The 23,370-nt window shown below is 27.1% G+C and overlaps 1 protein-coding gene across 1 annotated transcript in view; it reads left to right on the top strand.

The window, feature by feature from the left end:
* The window catches only part of LOC105844319 (cilia- and flagella-associated protein 221), a 45,934-nt gene that overhangs the window by 15,486 nt on the left and 7,078 nt on the right, over window positions 1-23,370 (top strand). The window contains exons 10-24 of the mRNA XM_065810020.1: window positions 4,276-4,440; window positions 4,569-4,633; window positions 4,706-4,793; window positions 7,573-7,644; window positions 7,983-8,078; window positions 8,153-8,246; window positions 9,479-9,591; window positions 10,572-10,652; window positions 13,329-13,436; window positions 13,654-13,761; window positions 13,843-13,965; window positions 14,211-14,308; window positions 16,959-17,054; window positions 17,139-17,225; window positions 17,336-17,392. Of these exons, the coding sequence (XP_065666092.1) occupies window positions 4,276-4,440; window positions 4,569-4,633; window positions 4,706-4,793; window positions 7,573-7,644; window positions 7,983-8,078; window positions 8,153-8,246; window positions 9,479-9,591; window positions 10,572-10,652; window positions 13,329-13,436; window positions 13,654-13,761; window positions 13,843-13,965; window positions 14,211-14,308; window positions 16,959-17,054; window positions 17,139-17,225; window positions 17,336-17,392 (1,451 nt within the window). The remainder of the gene's footprint in view (window positions 1-4,275; window positions 4,441-4,568; window positions 4,634-4,705; window positions 4,794-7,572; window positions 7,645-7,982; window positions 8,079-8,152; window positions 8,247-9,478; window positions 9,592-10,571; window positions 10,653-13,328; window positions 13,437-13,653; window positions 13,762-13,842; window positions 13,966-14,210; window positions 14,309-16,958; window positions 17,055-17,138; window positions 17,226-17,335; window positions 17,393-23,370) is intronic.

The following is a 23,370-nucleotide window of genomic DNA, read 5'->3' on the forward strand; positions in this document are numbered from 1 at the left end:
AGAGAGAGAAATAATATCTTTAAATTATTGAATGATTTATTATTGTTCTTCTTGTTGGCAATCAATTATGATTATCCTCTCCGTACAGAAGGCAGAAATAAAACCTTAGTTGCCCATTTATTTAAACCTCTGAACCAAATTAGCAAAATGGGAAAAGTACAATGTTCCTTTTACCATATGATTATGCATAAAAATTGAACTTTAACAACAAACCTTGTTAAAAAATTTTGCAAGTGTCCTGATATAGTACTTTATGAAAATGTCTAGATAAATAAATCATATAATTAGAAAAAAAAGGCAGATAAAAAAATAAATTATGAATAAATAAATTGCAAATCATCAGATGAAGGTGGTCTGGGAAACTCATTAAATGGTAATTATTCAAAAATTTTAAATTTTCCTTGAAATTAAGTTAGTAAAGGGCTTTTTTTATAAGGGCCTACTAGTGATATATTTTTTTGACAAATATAACAAGTAAGACTAAGTTACTACACAATATACAAATGCTCAAAGAAATAAAAAATCTCTATAGATTGCTTATTTCTTTGAGCATTTGAAGTCTGATATTAAATTGCCATGGTATTATATACTAATATATTTACATTGTCAAATTTTAAAAGGTTACTTTCTTATAGGATAAGAATAGTTTCTATATTTAATGAGCATATCACAGTTGTTAGGAAGCACAGCATGACAAATAAATATTCCCATACAGTATGCCTAGATATATAACTAACTTATTGCTAGTTTAATTTTTTATTAAAAGTATAAGTTAAATTGGTGTTTATACATGTAACTGTGCTTATAATGATCGTATACTAAAAATATACTAGAATATAGAGAACTATTCCAAAGTTTATGCCAAAAAAAACTAAAAAATTGCTCAAAAAAAGTAGAAAAAAACAAAAAATTGCCAAAAAACTAAAAAAACATGTGTTTTTTTTACCCAAAAAAATGCCAAATGAAAAAAATATGTTTTTTTGCAACTCTATGTGTATTTTCTGTAATTTCTCACAGTTTGATCAAGTTGCTATGTAACAACATGGCAAAGTTTGACAGTTACATCTTTATTGCTTTTGCTTGTGCCAAAAAAACATTTTTAAACTTACTTTTTTTGACATCTTCAGATGTTTTTTTTAACTTGATTAACTGCAATAGGTAATGTCTCAGCCACATCAAAATGTTACCAATTATATTGGCCCAAGTCATACTTGATAGGAAAAAAGTTTCACTAGTCTATGACAGTGAAATTTAAGTAAAATTAGAAGTAAAAATTATCGATTTCGTTAAAACTGAAATTAGGAATTATTTGAAGAACATAAACTGAAATAGAATTGAATATCAACATCAGAAACAAAAATAGTAGTTAAATTATTTATTATTACTGAACGAAAATTATTGAATTCAAAAGTAAAAGTTAACAAAAAAATTTTTTATTTAAGCTTCCTTTATAGTTGTTGCACATGTCTGACCACCAAGCTGGTCATGTGCTTTTTGGCTTGTTTGCCATGCTTTTATAACAGAAGATTAAATGCATCCTTGACAGTAAAGCTCTTACGTCAACGATAATTTAATATTTTGTTACAAAAAACATAAATATTTCAAAACACTAAAGAGTTGATAAAATGAACGAGATGATGAAGACATTATTAGAGATTTTTTGAAAAAATTTCATTTTTTGAAAAATATTCTTGTTTAGTTTCATAAAAGCTCTCTTGAAAAACAAGAGAGCTTTTATGAAACTAAACAAGAATATATGATTGAAATTCAAGCGTATATTTTCTTACAGTTTCAAAAAAAATCTCATCTCAGTTCAATTGAATTCTCAAATGACTGTTTTACAATTATTGTTTGATTATTTATATCGTATTATATTATATTAAGAAATTACCTTAATATTGATGTGTTGAAACTTTAGTAGTGATACTTAATAAGTTAATATTTTGTTAAAAAGTTCCAAAAAAACTAGGTAGAAGTGAAATATTATCTGAATTAACAACTGAATTAAGAAGTAAAATTGTTGAAATCATAAGAACTGAAATTGATTTTAAGAGAACTGATTTAAAACTGAAATAGGAATAATTTTATAAGTAAAATTAGAATTAGAAATTAAATCAATGCCACAAAAACTGAATAGAAACTGAAATAGAAAGTATATTTCGAACTTAAATATCACTGGTCTTGAGCTGTCTCCCATTTTATAAACATCTGAAAAACTTTTCTTGTTTCTTTCTATATTCACTTTACTGTCCCTATTCACCCTGTTTTATAGTAATAGAAAAATGTATATATGTAAAACATGTTGATTGACTTTTTTTTTAAAGCAAATTTGAACATGAGTATAATTATAATATCAATAAATTTTTAAGACCAAATTTTTAGTTTTATCATATAAATTGTATAATATAGTAATAATTATTTACAAGGGATAAACTTTCTTATAAAAAGTATACTTATTTATCAATCGTGATTCATGATTGTTTTTTAAAAAAAAATTGTTATAGACATCTTAGTTAGCCAAGTTTGTTGAAACATAAGCTTATGATAAGCATATTGCCGAGTCTTATCTAGCATATGAGGAAGGATAAAAGATATTCACTGGGAAGTCATTTCAAAACAAAGTCTTTATATATAATAAAATTTCCTATGCATTTAATTCTTTCAACTACATTTTTTTTAAGCGTAATTTATTTTGTAGTAAATTATATTGCTGCTGTTTAATTTAAAGTATAAATTAAAAAAATAACAACTATTAATTATATTAACAGATTGAAAATAAAAAATTAAAATCTAGAATGCTGCTTTAGTTTATGCTAAATATAAATAGCATAGTATGCTGCAGCATACTTTGCTGCTGATCCACAGCATAGTATGTTGCCGTTATGTTAAAGTTATATAAAGTATAAATGACAGCAGTGTACTAAATATTTTAATTAGTTTGTTATATTTTAATATGAATAGCTCAGATGAAAATCAGTTTTAAAACTTCAGAACATTTTTTTTTCAACATTTTTGCTTCCAACAAGGCTGCAAGCAATACTATTAGAGTTGGAAGTTATTGGAAGAGAAAAGACGAAGTTTATAGAGCAAGGTAACGATTGCCGACTTGCAAATTATATGAATCAAGAAAGCAAGATGAATGAAGCAAACTCCAAAGAACTGATGTTCAACGAAAAAAAACTAGACGAATAAGAGTTTTTGGAGCACTTAGGAATAGTCACAGAAAAAGGATGAGACTTAATTGAATGACAAGTAACATGAGAAAGAATTTTAGTAGATGGCACAAGAGGCACTAGCTCTTTAGAGCAGTGCTCATTATAATATTTGTAGAAAAGAGAAAGAGAAACAACATTACAATGATGTGATAATGGTTGGAGGTTGGCTGCAAGAGCAGTTCCAACAATGTTTACAATGTGTTTACATCAAACTTTGTTTCCAAAACTATGTTTACAATGCATTTACATCAAACTTTGTTTCCAAAAAAAAATAAAAACAGAAAAGAAGTCGTTATTAGTAAGTGTTTTGTTGAATAAATTAATCATTAAGTTTTGTGTTTTTGCTTTATTCAAATAATTTAGATTAAAAATCTATAGATTTTTTTAAATTAAATATATGTATATATATATATATATATATATATATATATATATATATAATATATATATATATATATATATATATATATATATATATATATATATAATGTACAAACATCTGTAAGTAAAAAATTCAATACTACTGACAGAAAGTAAGTTGAGTTTGCAGATCATATATTTATTGTGTATGTATAATATAAGTATATAAGTATTGTGTATGTATAATATAAGGAAACTTTTAAAACTTTTTTGACAATTAAAAGTCTTTTTGCTTAAACTGTTTTGTTTTGAAATTTTGTATTTATGTTATTTTATTTTAAGCAAATCAAGATTAAAAAATATTTTATTATTCATGTGGACCTTTGATGACTATTACCTTACTGCACATCACACCTTACTGCTCAGAGAACATCACACCTAATCACTGAACTACTAATGCTTTCATTAAGATAATAAAATAAATAGTTTTATAAAAATTTATAACAATAGTTATTAATTTGCCGTGACTCTCCCTCCTCCTACCCCCCCCCCCCCCTTCCCTTCTTGATAGTTCTGTTTGGCAAAATTTATGTCTTATTTTTGATAATTCAACAAACCCGGTATTAAAAACAGCTCAAATTTTGCGGGTTTGAACAGCTAATTACTATTATTATTAATTCATTGTTAATGCATTGTTAAGGAAATTGAAGTTAATGGAATACGCTTCCCAAATAATTTACACAGCATTGCTGCTGTCAATTATGTCTTGATGCAAAAACCAAATCCAAGAAAAGAAGATGCCACTATCAGTCTTGAGTTAGATTGCAGTGATTCAATTTCAAAGCCTCCATCAAAACAAATGAAAGTCAGTTTTTTATAATATGTATTTTTAACATGAAAAATATAAGTTTTGATTTATTTATGTAAATAGTATATAAACTCATGGCATAAAAATTTTTTTTTTAATATGTCTTTTAATGCAAATTTTTACAGGAAGTGCTTTTTGAAGATATTGTTAATAAAAATGTTAAAGAAGAGCAAAGGAATCATATCAGCTGGTAAACATTTATTTGTAATCTTTTCATTTTTTAAAAAGTTAAAAAAATTAAAAAAAACCAAATGTCTTTTAGGCATGTACATTTAGGCGAAGAAATTGTGTCTGAAACATACAAAGACAAAGTCATTAATGATCGCACTCACGGATTTGTTAAAAGTGAGGTAAAAGAAATCAATGAAATTTAGTTATGTAATGTTAAAACTTTTTTCTATCTTATTATACCAAGCAACAAAATTTTTTGCTTGGATTCAAAATGTGCAACACTTTGAATCCAAACAAAAAAATTTTGTTCATTCATTGTTTGTTGAATCAAAAATTTATTTTTTATTGAATAGACAAAGAAAATAAAATCACACAAAAAGCTTCATGAGTAGACTTTCTATATTTGTGAATATACTGTAAATCACTTTTATGAAGTAGTCCATATTTTATTATTGGTATGCTGTTCCTTATAATGATGTTCAAAGTCCAATATATTATAATGAAAGTGTTCACCTTGCTCCTCTAAGTAAATTCACATGTTCCCCATAAATTTCAGCATTAAGGATATGGGCTTTGAGTGACATTCTGCATCCCATTTATGCATAGTTTTTTATGAGAATCTAAACTAACTCTTTTGGTTTCCCAGAGAGTTATGAACATCAGCAACAAAAAAGCTTGTCACATTCTATAATCTTCTTGATCTGTTTTATGATTAAGATACTAGCTCTAATCTTAGACTCAAACAGTTTTGGAAAAAGATTGATAATTTTTGTAAAAACTCTGATTAAGTTGTTGACTTCTTTCTGGTTAAGGAAGTATGGTCTTTACTTCTCAACTGCACCTGCCAAACTGTAATTTGTAACTCTAAAAGAAAGCTGATCCTTTTTAGTGGAAGTTGGAACAGGCATCTTTAAGCTGTGGAAGGAATGTCTGAATAAGTTTGAGGTGCATTTATGTCTGTACAAAAATTTGTAGGATATGTATATATATATATATATATATATACATATATATATATATATATATATATATATATATATATATATATATATATATATATATATATATATATATATATATATATATATATAAATATATATATATATATATTAGAGGCACAAGATGAGATAAGGTACCAAGTCTATGAAATGGAGTTATTGACACAGCTGCATAGAGTTAGGAGTAAGCTACAAAATAAAATAAAAATCAACTTGATAGGATCATTATCAGCATATCAGCACATCCTATCAGCTTGATAGGATCATTATCAGCAATTCTACAGAATTTTGAATGGAAGCACTTTAGAAATGAAATTATTGAGAAAAAACATTTTGAAAATATGACATACTTTAAAATTGTATTATTATCACATATTAATAGAGTTAGTGTTTATTTTGAATTTTTTCTCATATTAGTATGTTAGAAATGAAATGAAAAGCTTTTACAATAAATATTTTTCAAGATTATTAACAAAAAGTAGAGTTTTACCTCTACATAGTGTTGTAATTAAGTTAATGAATACTTTGAATTGTTAATACATTTTGTATGTTTGTTATCAATTGCAAACCAATTACAATAAGCATTTTTTCAAAGTTTTAAACAGAAACTCAAAAAAATTTCTAAATAGTGTCAATATAAAAAGGTACCAAGTCTACTGTCTTCGATTAGTAACATTATTGATATCAACATTATATAAGATAATAAGCCCTAATAAGATGAAAAAAAAGGAGCAACATAAGTCAAAGAAGTAAATGCATTGCATTGCATTGTTAATTCAAGTCTGGCATAAAAAAAACGACATATTAGATAAAAAATGTTTTTAACAGAAAAGGGACCAAGTCTTCAAACACGCCATTTTTTACGTAATACTTGCTCTGACATAATCCTTGCTCTGACCAATAATTACAACAAAAACATTAGATAATAATTGTGATACAATTTAAAGTTTGCTAACCTGTATGTAGCACACCAACTCAAATAAAGTATTAAGCAAAAGCTATAAAATGATAAAGATTAGTGACTAATTTCAATACGAAATTAGGTTTTTAGAGCACATAAGATATTTCTTTATGTAAAAAAATAAAAAAATTTTAATGCTACTGTAGTCAGAAATAACATTTATTACTGTTTATTAAATAAACAGTAATAAACGTCATTTCCTTATAAATTTTATTTATAAATTTTATAAGTAATGGTAAACACTTTACGTCAAACAATCAAGGAATTGTTTTAAAGACTTAGTACCTTTTAATAAAATTTTGAAAAGTTTTTTAAAATTTTATTAAAAGGTTTTTTAATAAAATTTTTCCTTTTTCTCAAACATCACTTGAATTTTTTACTTTTTTTTTAACAATAATAAAAAATAATAATTTAACTGTTAGAAAAGACAATAAAACTAATTTCAAATTTTTCAACCTCTCTTGCTTAAAACGCTTATATCCCCGAATCTAGAAATATAGACTTAGTACCTTATCTCATCTTGCGCCTCATATATATATATATATATATATATATATATATATATATATATATATATATATATATATATAGAGAGAGAGAGAGAGAGAGAGAGAGAGAGAGAGAGAGAGAGAGAGAGAGAGAGAGTTGCATTTTTTTTAAATGAGCTAGATAACTACATATATCTAAATCATTGAAATTCTACAAAAAAAAAGCACATCTGAGTGAGAAGCAGTTGTTCAACTTAACTTCAAGATTTTTCTTACAATATTTACATGTGAAATGCCCAGGACTTGTCTGATCCCTGTAAGCCTTACACATTGCTAGTGTTAATATTAGTAATATTTGTATCAGTTGTAAACACAATTATAAAATATTTTTTTACTATCATGATTATTTTTTACCATCATGATTTTTTTTTTACCATCATGATTATTATTTACCATCATGATTGTTTTACTTTTATGATTCTTAGCTGTCATGAATCATTTTTATTTTTAGAACATGCAAAAGCAAGTAAAGAAATATAATACTGAAAAACTATTTAAGAAAACTTGTAGACCTGCAAATTCAGTAATTTTATTATTAGTTTCTTAATGGGATAGTATTAAAAAAAATTTAATCAGTTTTTTTACAGCATACAAGACTATAATAAGTATTTTAATCCCAGATAAATTATTTTTGTTATTTTTATGATTGTTTCTGCTCTTGGCTGCTGTATTGTGTATTATTATTTTTAACTTTACAATAGCTATGGTATCTGCTAAAATATTACTAAAAAAAGATTTCAAAATAGACTGATTCCTGATTTTGAGGATTAACCTATTGTTTATCTCTTAATATTAGTAAAATAATACTAATGGTTTCACATTTGTTTGTTATGGTCTATCAGTCATTTCATTTTTTTTCAGGAACTGGATTTAGAACCATCTTTCCTTTTATATAAAAATGATGATTGGGAAAAAAGGCATATGTTTTTACAAAAATTTATACAAGCTGCACGTAAAGTATGTTGTTTTCGCTATTTAAAAATTAAAAAATAGTTTAAAAGTTATGAAAAGATTAAAACTTTTTTTTAAAGGTCATAATACACAATCGGCTTTTGAAAGTTTTGAAGTCTCTATCAAGTCACTTACTGCAATGGAAGCAAGGAAAGTTTGAACTACAGCAAACAAGTGAGCTTTTAAAGTTATTTTCTACAACTTTTTTAGCTTTGTGTATTGTTTTTTACCTTAATATAATATTTTTCACCTTAACACTATGTTTTTACCTCACCTTATTATAGTATCTTTTTACTTTACTTTATTATGGTAGTATGGTTAAAGTGGTGTAGTAGTATACTTCATTAACAAGAAGTTTTGATTTTAGTTCTCATAAAATCCTTGGCAGTACCATGTTTATCTTGTTTTGCACTGAGTCCTTAATTGTCAAGGTTTGTGCTGAGATTGTAACAACAAGTATTAAAAAAAAAAGGTTTTGCCTCCTTAATTCCCTCTGCATTAAGCGTTTTTTGTTTTATTCTAATTTTAAAAAATTTAGTGTATTTTATACTCTTTATAAAAAATACTAACTTTATTCTACCACTAGTTTATAAATATTATTTATAAGCTGGTGGTAAAATTTATACAAATCAAGAAATTGTTGTATTATTGTTTGCAAATCATCAGTAATAAAAATTTTATAATTCATATTTGTTTTAAAAAAACTGATAAATTTAAGATGATGGTTAATAACAATTAAATTTAATTGATATTTGTTTGGATATGTGTCATTTTTGATTATTAAAAACTCAAAGATCTTTTTATTGGATATTTTCACAGAAGTTTTGTAAAAAGGCTAGTGTTGTATGAACAATTTCAAAGAAGTTTAGTAAAAAGGCTAGTGTTGTATGGACAATTTCAAAGAAGTTTAGTAAAAAGGCTAGTGTTGTTTGGATGTTTTCAAAAAAGTTTAATAAGTAGACTGCATGAATAGCTTCAATAGATTATAGTAAGAACTAGTTTTATATGGATGTTTTTTATGGTTTAACTTTGTATTTAAAGTTTACGCCTAATATGGTTGCATCCAACTGTTAATTGAAAATAAATAATTAGTTACAAAGGTTAACAATGTTAATATTAAAGGTAGAATGTTTTAAAATTATGTATATTTTTATATATAACAAAAGCATCCATCATAATATGTTATTTAATTTAAAGTATTTTCAAAAATAATTTGTCCTTATTTTTAGTGAATTTTATTATAGATATGATATCAAAGAAATTTTCTAAAAGCCTCACTGTTTTAATGTTAAGCAAAAAAAAATTGCAGCTATTGTCAATTTTTACTAAAATGATATAAATGATATACAGAGTGATCTAAAAATAATATTATTAATACTTTAGTGAAATAGTTTTGAACAATTTAGAAACCTACCAAGAAGATGTTGCTTCCAAAACTATGGAAAAGTTTTTTGAGTGTAACTTTATTAAACCATGCACCAAAAGCTTCGTCAAGGATTATGGAGATATTGTTGAACCAGTAATCAATTTTTTGTTTGTTTGTTTTTATTTAGAAAAAAAATAGACCTGTATATATTTCAATTATAACTTAATTATAACTTAAACTTAATAGTTTAATTTTCATCGAGTTTTTTAACCAAATAAAGTGGTTATAATGGGTCATTGATTTTAATGTTCTTGTTTCTTATTGAAGGTTGTTAAGATTTGTATTATGGAGATATTATAGGGCTATGACAAAGAAGAAAAAAAATTTTAATAACAAAATTAGTAACCTTATCGAAAGTGAGAGCAATTGAAAGTATTAATTTAGTTTCTTAAGTGTTTCTCTTCTTTTTTTTTTTGTACTCTTTTGTACTTTTTTGATATTTGTTTTTATTTATATTACATATTTTACTTATATTTTAGCCTAGGATAATTATGTCCTAGATTATGTATTTTAACAAAAATAGCTTTAAAAGATTTAAAAAAACTGTTCTGATTTTTATAGTTATAGTATAAAACTGTTTTAAAGTAAAAAAACTATTCTGATTATATTACACATGTGCTTAAAAGAAACTTGTGAATATAATTTACTTTGATAAGAAAAAAAAAAAATTTTTTTTCTACTTCTTATTACTCTTCTTACTTTTTATTTTATTCTATGTTTTATTTGTCTGAAAAGTAGTATAGATTAAATTTCTGTTTTTTAAAATTAAAGTGATCTGCATATAAAGTCTAGATGACAGTGGACAGAACAAATTAGTATCATTTGTATCTAAATACTCATTAGTAAAAATATATTTAGTCTATATATACATATATATATATACACACACACACACACGCACACACACACACACACACACACACACACACACACACGCACACACACACACACGCACACACACACATACACACGCAAACACACCCACACACCCATATAGATACACACACATACACACGCACACACACCCACACACCCATATAGATATGAACAAAAATAGTTGATCTTTCTTTTAGGAGCCATACTTGTTGGGTTTGATAGATATAAAACCAACAGAAGTTTTGCTGACTTCCAAACCTGAGTTATTTAATCTTGAGGTTTTATATTTTTTATAGTAGTATTTATGTTTTTATAATATTTATACTTAAAAATGACTTGAAATATAATAAACTTAATTCAAAACTGTACTGTAAATTTTATATCTTGTGGCTTTATTGAGAAGTAATTGGAAGCATAAAACAAATGCATTTTGTAAAGTTTATTTAAAGTCCTTCAGCATTGCAAACAATAGAAAATATAAAGTAGCAAGTTTTTTTTTTAGTTTTTTTTCACCATCTTCACTTCCAACAAGGCTGCAAGCAATCACTATTAGAGTTGGAAGTTACTGGAAGAGGAAAAATAAAGTTTACAGAGCAAGATAATGATTGACAGACGACTTAAAATTTCCCATTTCCCAAAAAGTCCCATTTTTATCCTTATAATTAAGAAAAATTGCCAATAAATGATTAGAACAGATCATATTATTAAACTATGATGTTCATTTTACCTAAACAACATATTTATTTATAATCTTATTTGAATTTGGACAAGCGATTGTGGTTTTAAGAAGATTTTTTTTTTAAAAAAAGCCCCATGCTGTAGTAGGAGTGAGTTCATTTCCAAGCTCAAATGCCCCCTCTAAGCAATCAGAGAGTGTTGGCTTCTTATTAAGACAAGAATAAATGGTGGTTTCATCAGCGAACAATGTCACCTTAGGTGTGAGAATATCTGGAAAATCATTAATGTAAATTAAAAAAAGTATAAGGCCAAGGATAGAACCTTGAGGAACCCCTGAAGTAACAGGGTATGAAGAAGAGTGCTGTCCATCAAGGATAACTGTAATACAATTGGTAAGGAAGGAAATAATAATCTTAAAGATGTTACCTGAGATAAAGGTAAAGATGTTACCTGAGAAGAGAGCTTATGGAGAAGACCAGCATGCCAAACTTTATCAAAAGCTTTAGAAATGTCAAGAGTGATAGCCTTAACCTCTCCACCTCTACCTAAATCTAATGCACGATAAAACCTATTGGTTATTACTGTTAGCAAATCAGCTGTAGATTATACTTTCATAAAAGTTATTATTTATGATCTTTTAAGTTTTTATCTTTCTTATAGAGTATGATACCAGAGATGATGTGTTAGAAAAAGTTTGCATCGCAAGGTCTCATTGTGATGCAACATAGCACTGTTAGTACTCTGATATTTTACAGGTAAAGGAAAGTTGTACGTCTTAGTAATATGTTTTTTGTAAAATGCAATCTGAAGTAACTAATCAAACAGAACAGAAAGTAGATTAAAAGTGAACAAATTTGATTGGTATGGTGCCAAAAGATTAGACATTATATGCAGTTACATTTTATGTCATGGTGTTGCTTCTATTATTAAAGAAAATAAATGCTAATGAATGTAAATTGAATTGAAACAAAGTCTCTTATTAAACCCCATTATTTGATGACTCTTATAGACAAAATTTCTAAAATTAAATGGATTTACATACTTGCTTTTGGGAAAATGCAGACTATTGATCACCTTCAGAGTTCTGAGTTTTTATGTAAAGCCTCAGTTGGTGATTCAGCTTTCGATTGGTGAATTCCAAAAGATCAGTTAAACTCATTTTTTTGGAAGCATGTGGGATCACATCTCAATTGTAAATCCCTTTGGTCTGTTGCCCAAATAGTTTTAGTTTTATTTTATCGCTGGGCGGCTGTTGAACATGATTTTACTAAAAAAAAACTTTTTTTTCTTTCATATATATACTTGTTTATTACCAAGTATATATATGAAAGAAAAAAAAATTACTATACTATATGAAACAAAAAAAGTTTAGAACATTTTTCAATATCAAGGAGTTTCATAATATACATCACATCCTCTTGACAAAAATCAACATCGTTGCTTTTTACTAAATTTAAATTAAAATTGAGCATAGAAAAAAATAAAAAAGCAGGTTTACGTTGTTTTAAAATTTTAACAATTAATATTAAAGTTTCCTCTTTAGAAAAAGCAGTTTTTAAACTTAAAAAGATGCCTATAAGTTTACATTTGAGGTTGAGATACAACAAATAATATTCAAATGCAATGCATGGAAAAAAGCTACAATCATTAAAAAGAGTATTTTCAGTGAATTGAAATGAAAGATAGAAGTTAATAGAACTTAAGTAACAAATTTACTAATTACAAAATCATGAGTTGTGTTCAATGTTTTATATAATAAAGTTTTTTTGGTATACTTATTATGTATCCGGATATATTATATATATGTTTAAAGTGGATTTATCTTTAATTAGTTAGCTTTAACTATTAATTTCTCGATAGATGAATCATAAATTGTTTTTTGATTCATCTATCCAATTAATAGTTTAAAAGTATTAATAGTTTTCATATATACTTCATATATATCAAATTAATAGTTTAAAAGTATTAGTTTAAAAGTATTCTAAAAGTATTTTTTTTTTAACTCAAAAATTGGTTTTTAAACTCAAGAAGTTTAAAAACGTTTAGCTGTTGCCTTTTTTTTTGTCTTTCTCTTAAATTTTTACTAATTTAAAGTTATCTAAATTAGATGCAAAATCTTTTTTTAAAACCTTTTAATACTTTTTTTCCTAATGATAATTTGTGTAGCTACCCTGATATTTATTTGTGTAGCTACCCTGATAATTATTTGTGTAGCTACCCTGGTATTTATTTCTGTAACTACGCTGATATTTATTAACCAAAATCTTTTATCTAAGGTTCCACAGCAATACAAGCTTCTTTCATATACAGAGGTTCCATATGATCGTAGTGTGACAAAGCATATATCTAAACGTCTCCCTCGAAAATTTAAAACTGGATTAGAGGTTTTTGTTTTATTCATAAATTTACATTGAAATATTTATATATTGATAGATTAAAAGAATTTAAGTGTTCATTTATACAGTGTTATATTTTGTTTCAAATATAAAACATTATGAAACTTATTTTCTGAAAATAATAAAAAAGTATTTTAAAATTAAAAAAAAAAGTTTTGAATTTTTTAATAAAAGTTATCAGCAACCATTTTTCTTATTTGCGCAGTCCATCAACCCTAAGACATGTACTTTAGAAGCAAAAAATGTTTCAAAGCCTCTGCTACCACCAGCGTTCTTCCAAGAATCTATACAATATCACCCCCTGCATATTTTTGTAAGTACAAGTAGACTCAATTTTGTTTGTTTAGCTAAAATTGATTGTTCAATTTGCTAACTTTTGTTAAATTTTTTGAAGAATCCTTTACCTGGCACCCTAAAACAACCTCAACCATTAGCATACAGTGAAATTGATAATGACTATGGATTGTGTCCTTTAAATATGTCCAATCAGTATAACCATTCAATGCAAAATGAAAAAGTAAGTTTCTTACAAAAATAAAATCTTTTAATTATATTACTTAACAATGAAAAGTACATTATAAAAAATATAATTAACACTCAATGTTTGTGTAATATTTAACTAAAAATTGTAGAATTTTCTATATTCTTAATTAAAAATTAATTTAAAATTAAAAAAAAAAGTTGTTTATATAATAAGGTTTTATTTTTTATTTTCATAAAAATTATTCGTTATGATCTTTTAAGTTTTTATCTTTCTTATAGAGTATGATACCAGAGATAATGTGTTGGAAAAAGTTTGCATCGCAAGGTCTCATTGTGATGCAAAAGGGGTCTTTTGAAAATACTTCTACACATCAACTGTAAGTAAATGCAAATTTATTTGTCACAGAACAAATAAAGAAAGAAATGATTTAATTTAAGGAAGAAATGGTTTAATTTAAGGAAGAAATGATTTAATTTAATTTAAGCATTAAGATGCTCATGGCCAAAATATTACTTGCTTGATGTATTTGCTTAAAGATTTTTCAAGTTCTGTTATTTAATGTCAGATTTAATGTCAGATTTGATTAAGGGGTCATCCATAAATAATATCATGCAATGATGAGGGCGGGGGGAATTTATGATAATTTATTTCAGGGATAAGGGGTATTCAGTTTCCTGATGCAATATTTTTTAAAGTTGCAAATGTAGAAAATCTTTTCTATTGATTAAAAGAGTGCCTAGCCTAAAACATAAATCCTCAGTTGTACAATCGACTACAGGTATTCTGCAACATTAACTTATTTTTAAAGAATTTATTTGAATAATATATTTATCAAAAATTAAATATATCTTTGGAGGTTATTTGTTTGTTTAGTCGCTGTTAATTTTAAAATATTTATATATGTATTCTCCACTTCCCTCATACCTATTTAAGTTGATGTTTGTAACTATACTGTGGCTAAGAATTATATTAATGTGATGACTTCATTGCATTAATATCATTCTTTTCAAAATATTTGAGTCCTGGCCTGTCCAGTCCAATGACCTTAATCATTGACCATTGACCATTTATAGTACATTCTAGACTGAAAAGTCGGAGATCAAGTTTATAAAAGGCAAAATGATAGCTCAGGTGGAATCAATGATTAGACATATTTAGGCAGTTGACCTTATATTTGACATTTTTTTGAAAACAGTGCTTCAATATAATCAAAAGTATTTTCAATACTAGAAGAAATAATGACAGTAGGTAGAGGTCATTTTTTTATTTTATATTGAATATATATGTTTGAAATTAGAAATATCTAGCTAAGTATGAAAAGCTGAGTTGTTTTCTTAAAGTAGTTTACTCCCAAAAAGGCTGTAAGTGCAAAAAAGAGCACTTGACAGAAAGTGCAAAAAAAAGCACTTGGCAGAAAGTGCAAAAAAAAGCAGTTGACATAAAATGCAAAAAAAAGCAGTTGACAGAAAGTGCATAAAAGTTGACAGAAGCCTTAAAAAATGATTACTCATTTTAGCAGCATTTTTTACAAGTACTATGGTAGTACTTGTAAAAAAGAGAAAGAGATAAAACTTTACAATGATGAGACAGGTATTGCTTGTAAAAAAGAGAAAGAGATGCAAACTTACAATGATGAAACATGTAGTACTTTGTCTCATCATTGAAAAAATCATTGTCACGAAAAAGAAAATAAGATCAAAATAATAATAAATCAAATCATGTATGTAAATCAATGTATATCATGTATATAAGATCATGTGTATAAATTATGTATATAGTTTGTAAGTTTTAGTAATAATTTATATATAATTTATATATAAGTTTGTAAGTTTTAGTAATAATTTCAGCTTTTTTAAAACAAATATAAATTAAAATTTGATTGTTTTTAATTTTTTGAATGGAAGTTTTTTCAAAAAAAAAACTAAATTTTAGTTAACTTTTAAAGTTACTACTTTTGCAAGTAAATTTTGAATCGAAATATTATAAAGAACATTTGGTAAAAATTTCGACCTATTTTAAGTTTATGAAAAGTTATGCATTAAAAACTGAAAAAATTTGATTTTCTAAACTGTAAGTTTTTGCTATAATTGTTTTTTTATTCATTTTGTTTTTCCAACAAACATTGTTGCTGTGAAAGTCTGTTGCATACTTGCTCTTAAGCTCTGTTGCTGTGAAAGTCTGTTGCATATTTTCCTAACTTGCTCTTTTTCTTTTCTGTTAATTATTAATTTTGTGTTTGCTTTCAGCTTTTGTTGGGATTTTTATTAAGTAACTGAAATAAAACTGAAATAAAAAACAGAAAATGTGTTTATTAGAGTTATGTGTGTTTATATGATCTTTACATATTTATGTTCATAACTTTTTTTTGTTCATTATTTTGCCAGTTCTTTCTTTTTGCTTGTGTGCATGATGAAGAATTGCTTCTTTTTACCTTAACTGGAAAGTATAATGCTTGTGCTTTCCCAATTTTTAGCTCGATCTTCAAATGGAAAATGAAAAAAGTTTCAAAACTTAAGAGTTAACTTCTTTTTAAAGACATTACAAATATGATGTCAAAGAATGCAATTACTTCTAAATTCTAAAAAACATTATAAACTGAATGCAATTACTTCTAAAAAATGTTATAAACTGAATGCAATTACTTCTAAAAAATGTTATAAACTGAATGCAATTACTTCTAAAAAATGTTATAAACTGAATGCAATTACTTCTAAAAAAGTGTTATAGACTGAATGCAATTACTTCTAAAAATAAACTTCTATCGATTTAAAAAGTTTTCATTTCACTAACGATGAGTTGTTTAAATATTTTCTGTAAAAAAATGTAAACAATTAATTAAAATGTGTAAATTTATGCAATATAGTTTTTTTTATTTCTTCTTTTTGAAAAAGAGAATTTTTATCTCAATCCTAAATAATTTCACCTTAAATATAAATTTTTATTAAACTGGTTTTAACCTATAATTAAATAGTTTATTTCTTTAACTTGTATTAAAATATAGGTAACATTTTTTATTTGTTTAATAGAAATGGTCTTTTTAACAATGACCTTTTGTCATTGCAAATTCCACCAATACTAAAATCTTTGCCAGATGATGACATAATGGAAGAATGCAGCGAAATGTAAGCTACAAACAAAATTTTAATAAATATTATATATTTTATTTTTTTAAATCATCTGTTTTTTTAAAACATTGGGTTTTTTAGGGAGTTTTTTGATTATCCTACAATGGATTTTGTAAAGTCCAACTTTAAGACAAGTTTCTGTCTCCAGAAAGAAGTAACCACAGAATGGCATGTTGTTATATTAAAAAACATTTAATAAAAATTTAATAGATATAAATTTTTATAATTTCTATAGTTATGTTTTTTTTTATATATTTGTATTTTATTTACATCTACAGCTTTTCTGATTCCACATCACAACCCCTGTTACAGTCATATAGCAAACTAGTATCTAGGTAATTTAGTTTTTTTTTGTTTTTTTGTTTTTCTAAGTTTATAAGTTTATAAGTGAAAATTTTATAAATAAGAAGTAACCAAGAAGTTTAACAATAAAAATAATTTTTTTCTCTATAATCCATTTGATTCAGTCAAATAAAATGCGACCCAAACTTAGTCTTTTTTGCTTTCTAAGTTACAATAATATTTTTATAATTTCTTATTTAAAAGTTTGCAAACTTTAAATGGCTACTACTTTCAAACATCCTCTAACAAGCTTGAATAAAATTTTAGATCAGTTATTGTTTAAACTAAGATAAAATAATTTTATAAAATTATTGTTAAAGGGCTTAGGCATCACTTTTTAAACAAGCGTAGGAGTTAGAATAAACTAGTGTAAGAGTTTGAATAAATGATTGTTAGAGCTTGGATAAAGTTCTTATTAATGCAATTTTTTATGGTAACCGGAGACAAGCTTATTGATTTTGTAAAATGATATTTTACTCTATTAAAAATGGGATGCAATAATAGTACTAAAAATCTCATTCAATTTTTTATTATAAATAAAATAGTAAAAATTACTTCAATGCAAAGTTATTGAGCAAATTTAAATACAAAATATTTTATATTTTCAATAAACTTTTTTTTTTGGTAAATGTTACAGAAATTAATTCATTCAAGTTAATTATTTCGAATGTTGAAAACTCCTTTTCATAAGTAGTGAATTGATGCAAATTCCATTTTGAAAATTTACAAAAAGTTTTTTGTCACAAGCTTTTTTATAACTATGAAGAAGTATTGGTAAAAAGTTTTTTGTAGAAAGTATTTTTAGTAAGTTGACTAATAGTGTTTGTGTTTGTAGAAAGTTCTCTTTATTCCAGAGACTATAAAATGCAAGTAAAATGCTTATATGACATTTTTGAGATCGACAAAAATATTAAAATCAAACTTCAAATATAACGCTTCAAATATACAGTGGGTGCAAAAAGTATCCGACACAAAGGAAAAACTTTATTTAATTAAAGACATTCAACAAAATAACATAAACACTATTCTAATGTAATTTTACATGGAAAATACAAATATCATATCAAAACAACAATATCATTAAATGTTGACTTGATAATTGCAATTTTGTAAAAGTTAAGGTTCAAAAAGTTCCAACACATTGTAAAAAATTTACTCAATACTTTGCCATGTGACCTTTAACAACCAAAACTACTTCTAAGCGATTGGAATACTTGTTCACAAGATTAGCACATATGCTAATAGGAATTTTAGCCCCCTCTTCCTTGCATATTTCTTTCAATTGGATAAGATTTCTTAGATCTCTCTCCTGTACCCTCAATTTCAATTCCCGCCACAGATTTTCAATTGGATTGAGGTCAGGTGATTGGCTTGGCCATTCCAATAAGTCAATTTCCCTTTCCTGAAACCATGCACGAGTTGCCCTAGCCGTGTGCTTAGGGTCATTGTCTTGTTGGAATATCCAACCTCGAGGAAGGTTCAATTTTTTGGCTGACTTCATGAGACATCTCTCAAGAATGCCCCAATACATTTCGGAGTTCATCCTTCCTTCTATGATTTCCAATTCCCCAGGGCCTGCAGAAGAGAAACAACCCCAAAACATTATGCTGCCACCTCCAAACTTCACTGTTGGGATGGTATTCTTTGGGTGAAACGCATATTACTTCTGTCTCCAAACACAACTGACACAGTTCCGATCAAACAACTCTATTTTAGTCTCATCTGACTATAATATTTTATCCCAAAAGCTTGAAGGTTTACTCAAGTGCTCTTTAGCAAAGTTCCGGCGTTTCTTTACGTGAATTTCCTTCAAGAGAGGGGTTTTTCTTGGTGATCGAGAGTGGAATCCTCTCTTTCGAAGAACTGTCCTAATTGTATTCTTGCAAATATTTGTCCCAGATGATTGCAAATACTTTTGCAGTTCAGAGTGAGTCAGTCGAGGATTATTCTGTACTTTTTGAACTAAGTTCCTAGCTGTACGGTCAGATATTTTTGTAGGGCGTCCTGAACTAGGCAGACTAGTCAAAAGATGGAAGGATTTCCACCTCCGAACAGTATCACCAACTGTCAAAATTGGGATATTTATCACAGATGAAATTTTTCTGTATCCCAAACCATCTCTGTGCAGCTGAATAATTGATTTTCTAGTTGATTCAGACAATTTTGCAGTTTTAGGCATTGTTGAAGAGCATAAAATTTAGGCCACCTTTCAATGAAGATGTCAGGTAATGAATGACTGCAGTTAGAAAGATTCTATGACGTTCTTTTGCATTCTGGAATGTTAAAATGTTTTCTGATTATAGAATATTTCCTCAAACATAACGGATGACAAATTATTGGCGAATCAAATTCTTTTTTTATGATGTGTTGGATACTTTTTGAACCTTAACTTTTACAAAATTGCAATTATCAAGTCAACATTTAATGATATTGTTGTTTTGATATGATATTTGTATTTCCCATGTAAAATTACATTAGAATAATGTTTGTTTATGTTATTTTGTTGAATGGTCTTTAATTAAATAAAGTTTTTCCTTTGTGTTGGATACTTTTTGCACCCACTGTATATATAACGCTTCAATATACAAATATATATATATATATATATATATATATATATATATATATATATATATATATATATATATATATATATATATATATATATATATATATATATATATATATATATACGGTGTGTCCCAAAAATAACCGAACTTTTTGGATATAAAATAAAACACACATTATATCATCATTGAAAGTTATTATTTATTCAAAATAGGTTCCATCAGACTCAATACAACATTTGGCACGATCAACCAGCGCATGCATAGATTTTTTTATGTCATTTATAGGAATGTTCTTCAGCATCTCGGTTACAGCTGCTTGATTGGCTGGGATATCATCATAAAATGCTCCTTTCATCTTGGTTTTCAGTTTTGGAAATAGAAAATAGTCACATGGTGATAGATCAGGCGAATATGGAGGGTGGTTGATGAGAGAAATCCGTTTTTTCATCAAAAATTTGTTCACTTTTTTGGTCTTGTGAGGCAGTGCATTGTCGTGCAATAAAAACAGTTGTTTTCCAGCTGGATATTCAGGTCTAACACAATAAATTCTTTTCCACAAACAATCTAAAATGCCTAAATAGTATTCTCCATTAACAGTTCGACCTTCTGGAACAAATTCCTTGTGGACAATACCCTTCGAATCATAAAAAGTAATCAACATTGTCTTAATTCGAGACTTCTGGAAACGCAATTTTTTTGGTTTTGGCTCGCCTTTGGACTTCCATTAAGCAGATTGACGCTTAGTTTCAACGTCATATTTAAAGCACCATGACTCATCACCAGTTATGATCAAATCAAAAAGTCTGGATCGTTTTCAACAGTTTCAACAATGTCTTTGCAATGCTCCACACGAGCGGTCTTCATTTAATTCATGTGGAACAAAACGCGCACATACCTTTCTTTTACCCAAATCTTGAGTTAAAATTCTCCAAATAGTGTTTTTACTTGTATTTAATTCCCCAGCCAACATTCTCGTAGTAAAATTTGCATCGATACCAATGATTTCACGGACTTTTTCCACCAATTCAGCACGATTACTAGCTTCTGGACGACCTTGTATAAAATATAAATATATTCGACAAAATAGACTTCAGTTGTTTCAGTCGATTTAACTTGTGTAGTTAAACGTAGCTTGTTTTTAAGTCTAACTAAAATTAGCCATTTAAGATTTTAGTTTGCTAATATTTATTTACTATTAATAATGTAGCTAACCATACACAATTAGCACGGATCCTGATAATGCTAACCTAGCTGACCCAAGAATGCCACTTATATGGGGTGATACCGTATACATCAAGGTACCCTGTGATGTAAAATTTTGAAGTTTTGTAATTTTATCCACAGAAAATAATTAAATTTAAACGTACAAATTAATTAAAATTTTGACTATATAATGCTATGATAAAAACACCTGTAGAATGTGAACTACTACATATAATTTGATAAAAATTGGTGCAAATAAAGCATAAGCAACACCAAACACTGGATAAAATTTCAGTTGGATTGTTTTACTGGTTAAGGATTTATGGCAGTTTTAGTTGATACTTTGTTTGTTTTTTGCTACTTAGACCTTAAAACATTACCGATTAATGTGATATTTAATCACTATTTTTAAAATAAAGGTTACATGAGTGTCCTACTATGTGATATCAATAATTTTTATTATAATTGTTTTATTGCTACATGTACCATCTCCATTCTATAGACAAAATATTGACTTTTCAATATTTTGTCTATCGAAGGAGTCTAACATTTCTTAAGGTATAAACTACCGCCAAAATTCAATAAAAAGTGGTAAAAAAAAAGTGCAAAACTTGGCAAAAGTATTATTTGGGGAAAAAACAAAAAAAACGTTTCTGTTAAAAGAAATTTTATTTGGCCTTGAAACCTTCTTAAATACATTGACTTTCAAAATGAAGGGAAAAAATAACTATATAAACCCTATTTTTTATATTATGTTACCATCAAATAGCATCTGATTAAATTGTAAGACATGGTCTTTGATTTTCTCAACAAGAAACTTATTTAAAATAGCTTAGTTTACTCTTTTACATAAATACTCTTTTAGTCAAATTAACAGCAGTTACGGATTAAAATGGTTAAAATGTTCATTATAAACCATAAGCTATGATTTTCTGCTGACTAATTTAATAAATCGAATTATGCTAGCAGTTCTTTAAAGATGATTACTGTTCAGATCAGTTATGCAGCGCAACAATCTTTCTTTGTAATCTGGATGATTATTGTTTGTTTTATACCTTGACCAATGTTTATAAAAGTCTTGATGAGCTGTTTCGACAGTTTTTTCACTATAGGACCCCAAGGAAGATCCTTTGAGACTGATGAAAGCTTTGATGCATTGAAGACGGTGAGTTTCGAGTGTTACTCTTGCACCAGTTATCATCAAGTAACATCTTTTGAAATTTTCAATTATTTCAGCAAAATCCAGCTGAAGGATAAACCCAAAGCAAGATTTTATAAATTGAAACTTTTGAATGTCTTAATTATGTGAAGAATGTTGGGAACTGAGTTTGTATCAGCAAGTTGCTGGAGCACATCCACATTTTTAAGAAGCTTCCTGCATTCGGTGATACCGGCTCAGTTAAATGTGGAGGGCAGCTGGCCACTTAACATCTTCTACCCAAGCAGCTTTAAGTATCTTGAAAAGATGACTGATAAGTCCTATTAGAAGATACAATTCCATTGGTGGAATTATTTCCAAAATCAGAACATTATCAACCCCACTAATAATTGGCTTTCAAATGACATTGCCAAACAACTTTGCACGTCCAACAACCTCGTCAGATTACTGAAAAGACTCAAGGCTAGATTTGATTGAACCCAGTGTTCACAAGTTTCTAGATTTGGCAAGACACATGGATTTGATGTCACACCTTGTACAAGGGTGCATACTTTAATGGGTTTAAAGACCACAAATTATTATTGCAACTTTCATATTGCAAGCCAAAATTAGTTTAACTCCATTGCATTAATCAGTGACCAAATTTGTTCAATGTTGGAGTAAGTTTTTGGCAAATCTTCTGATACTGCATCAAGAATTTGTCTCTAAACTCCAGTCTCTTTGCCAGTCCTTTGAGTGAGAGGTTGTTTTTGAGGCAGTGAGCTGGTATCAACCCATAACGCATTATCAACAATACCTAGACAAAAGTTGAAAAAAATTTACTAACATCGACTCTGAACTTAACAAAATGTTCACAAAAAATTTTATGAGATTGAATAACATGATTCACAAGACTTGATAAATCTTTGCAGCAAGCAACAACCTAAACTGAACCAGAATCTCCTTTTTCGTTAGTAATTCTTAAGTCACTCCAGGTAAAGGAATCACTCAATGTTGACCTGCTCTCAAAAAATTATTATAAAAATTGTGCTCATGTTGC

The sequence above is a fragment of the Hydra vulgaris genome, chromosome 11 (genome assembly GCF_038396675.1).
Source record: "Hydra vulgaris chromosome 11, alternate assembly HydraT2T_AEP".
Taxonomy (NCBI): domain Eukaryota; kingdom Metazoa; phylum Cnidaria; class Hydrozoa; order Anthoathecata; family Hydridae; genus Hydra; species Hydra vulgaris.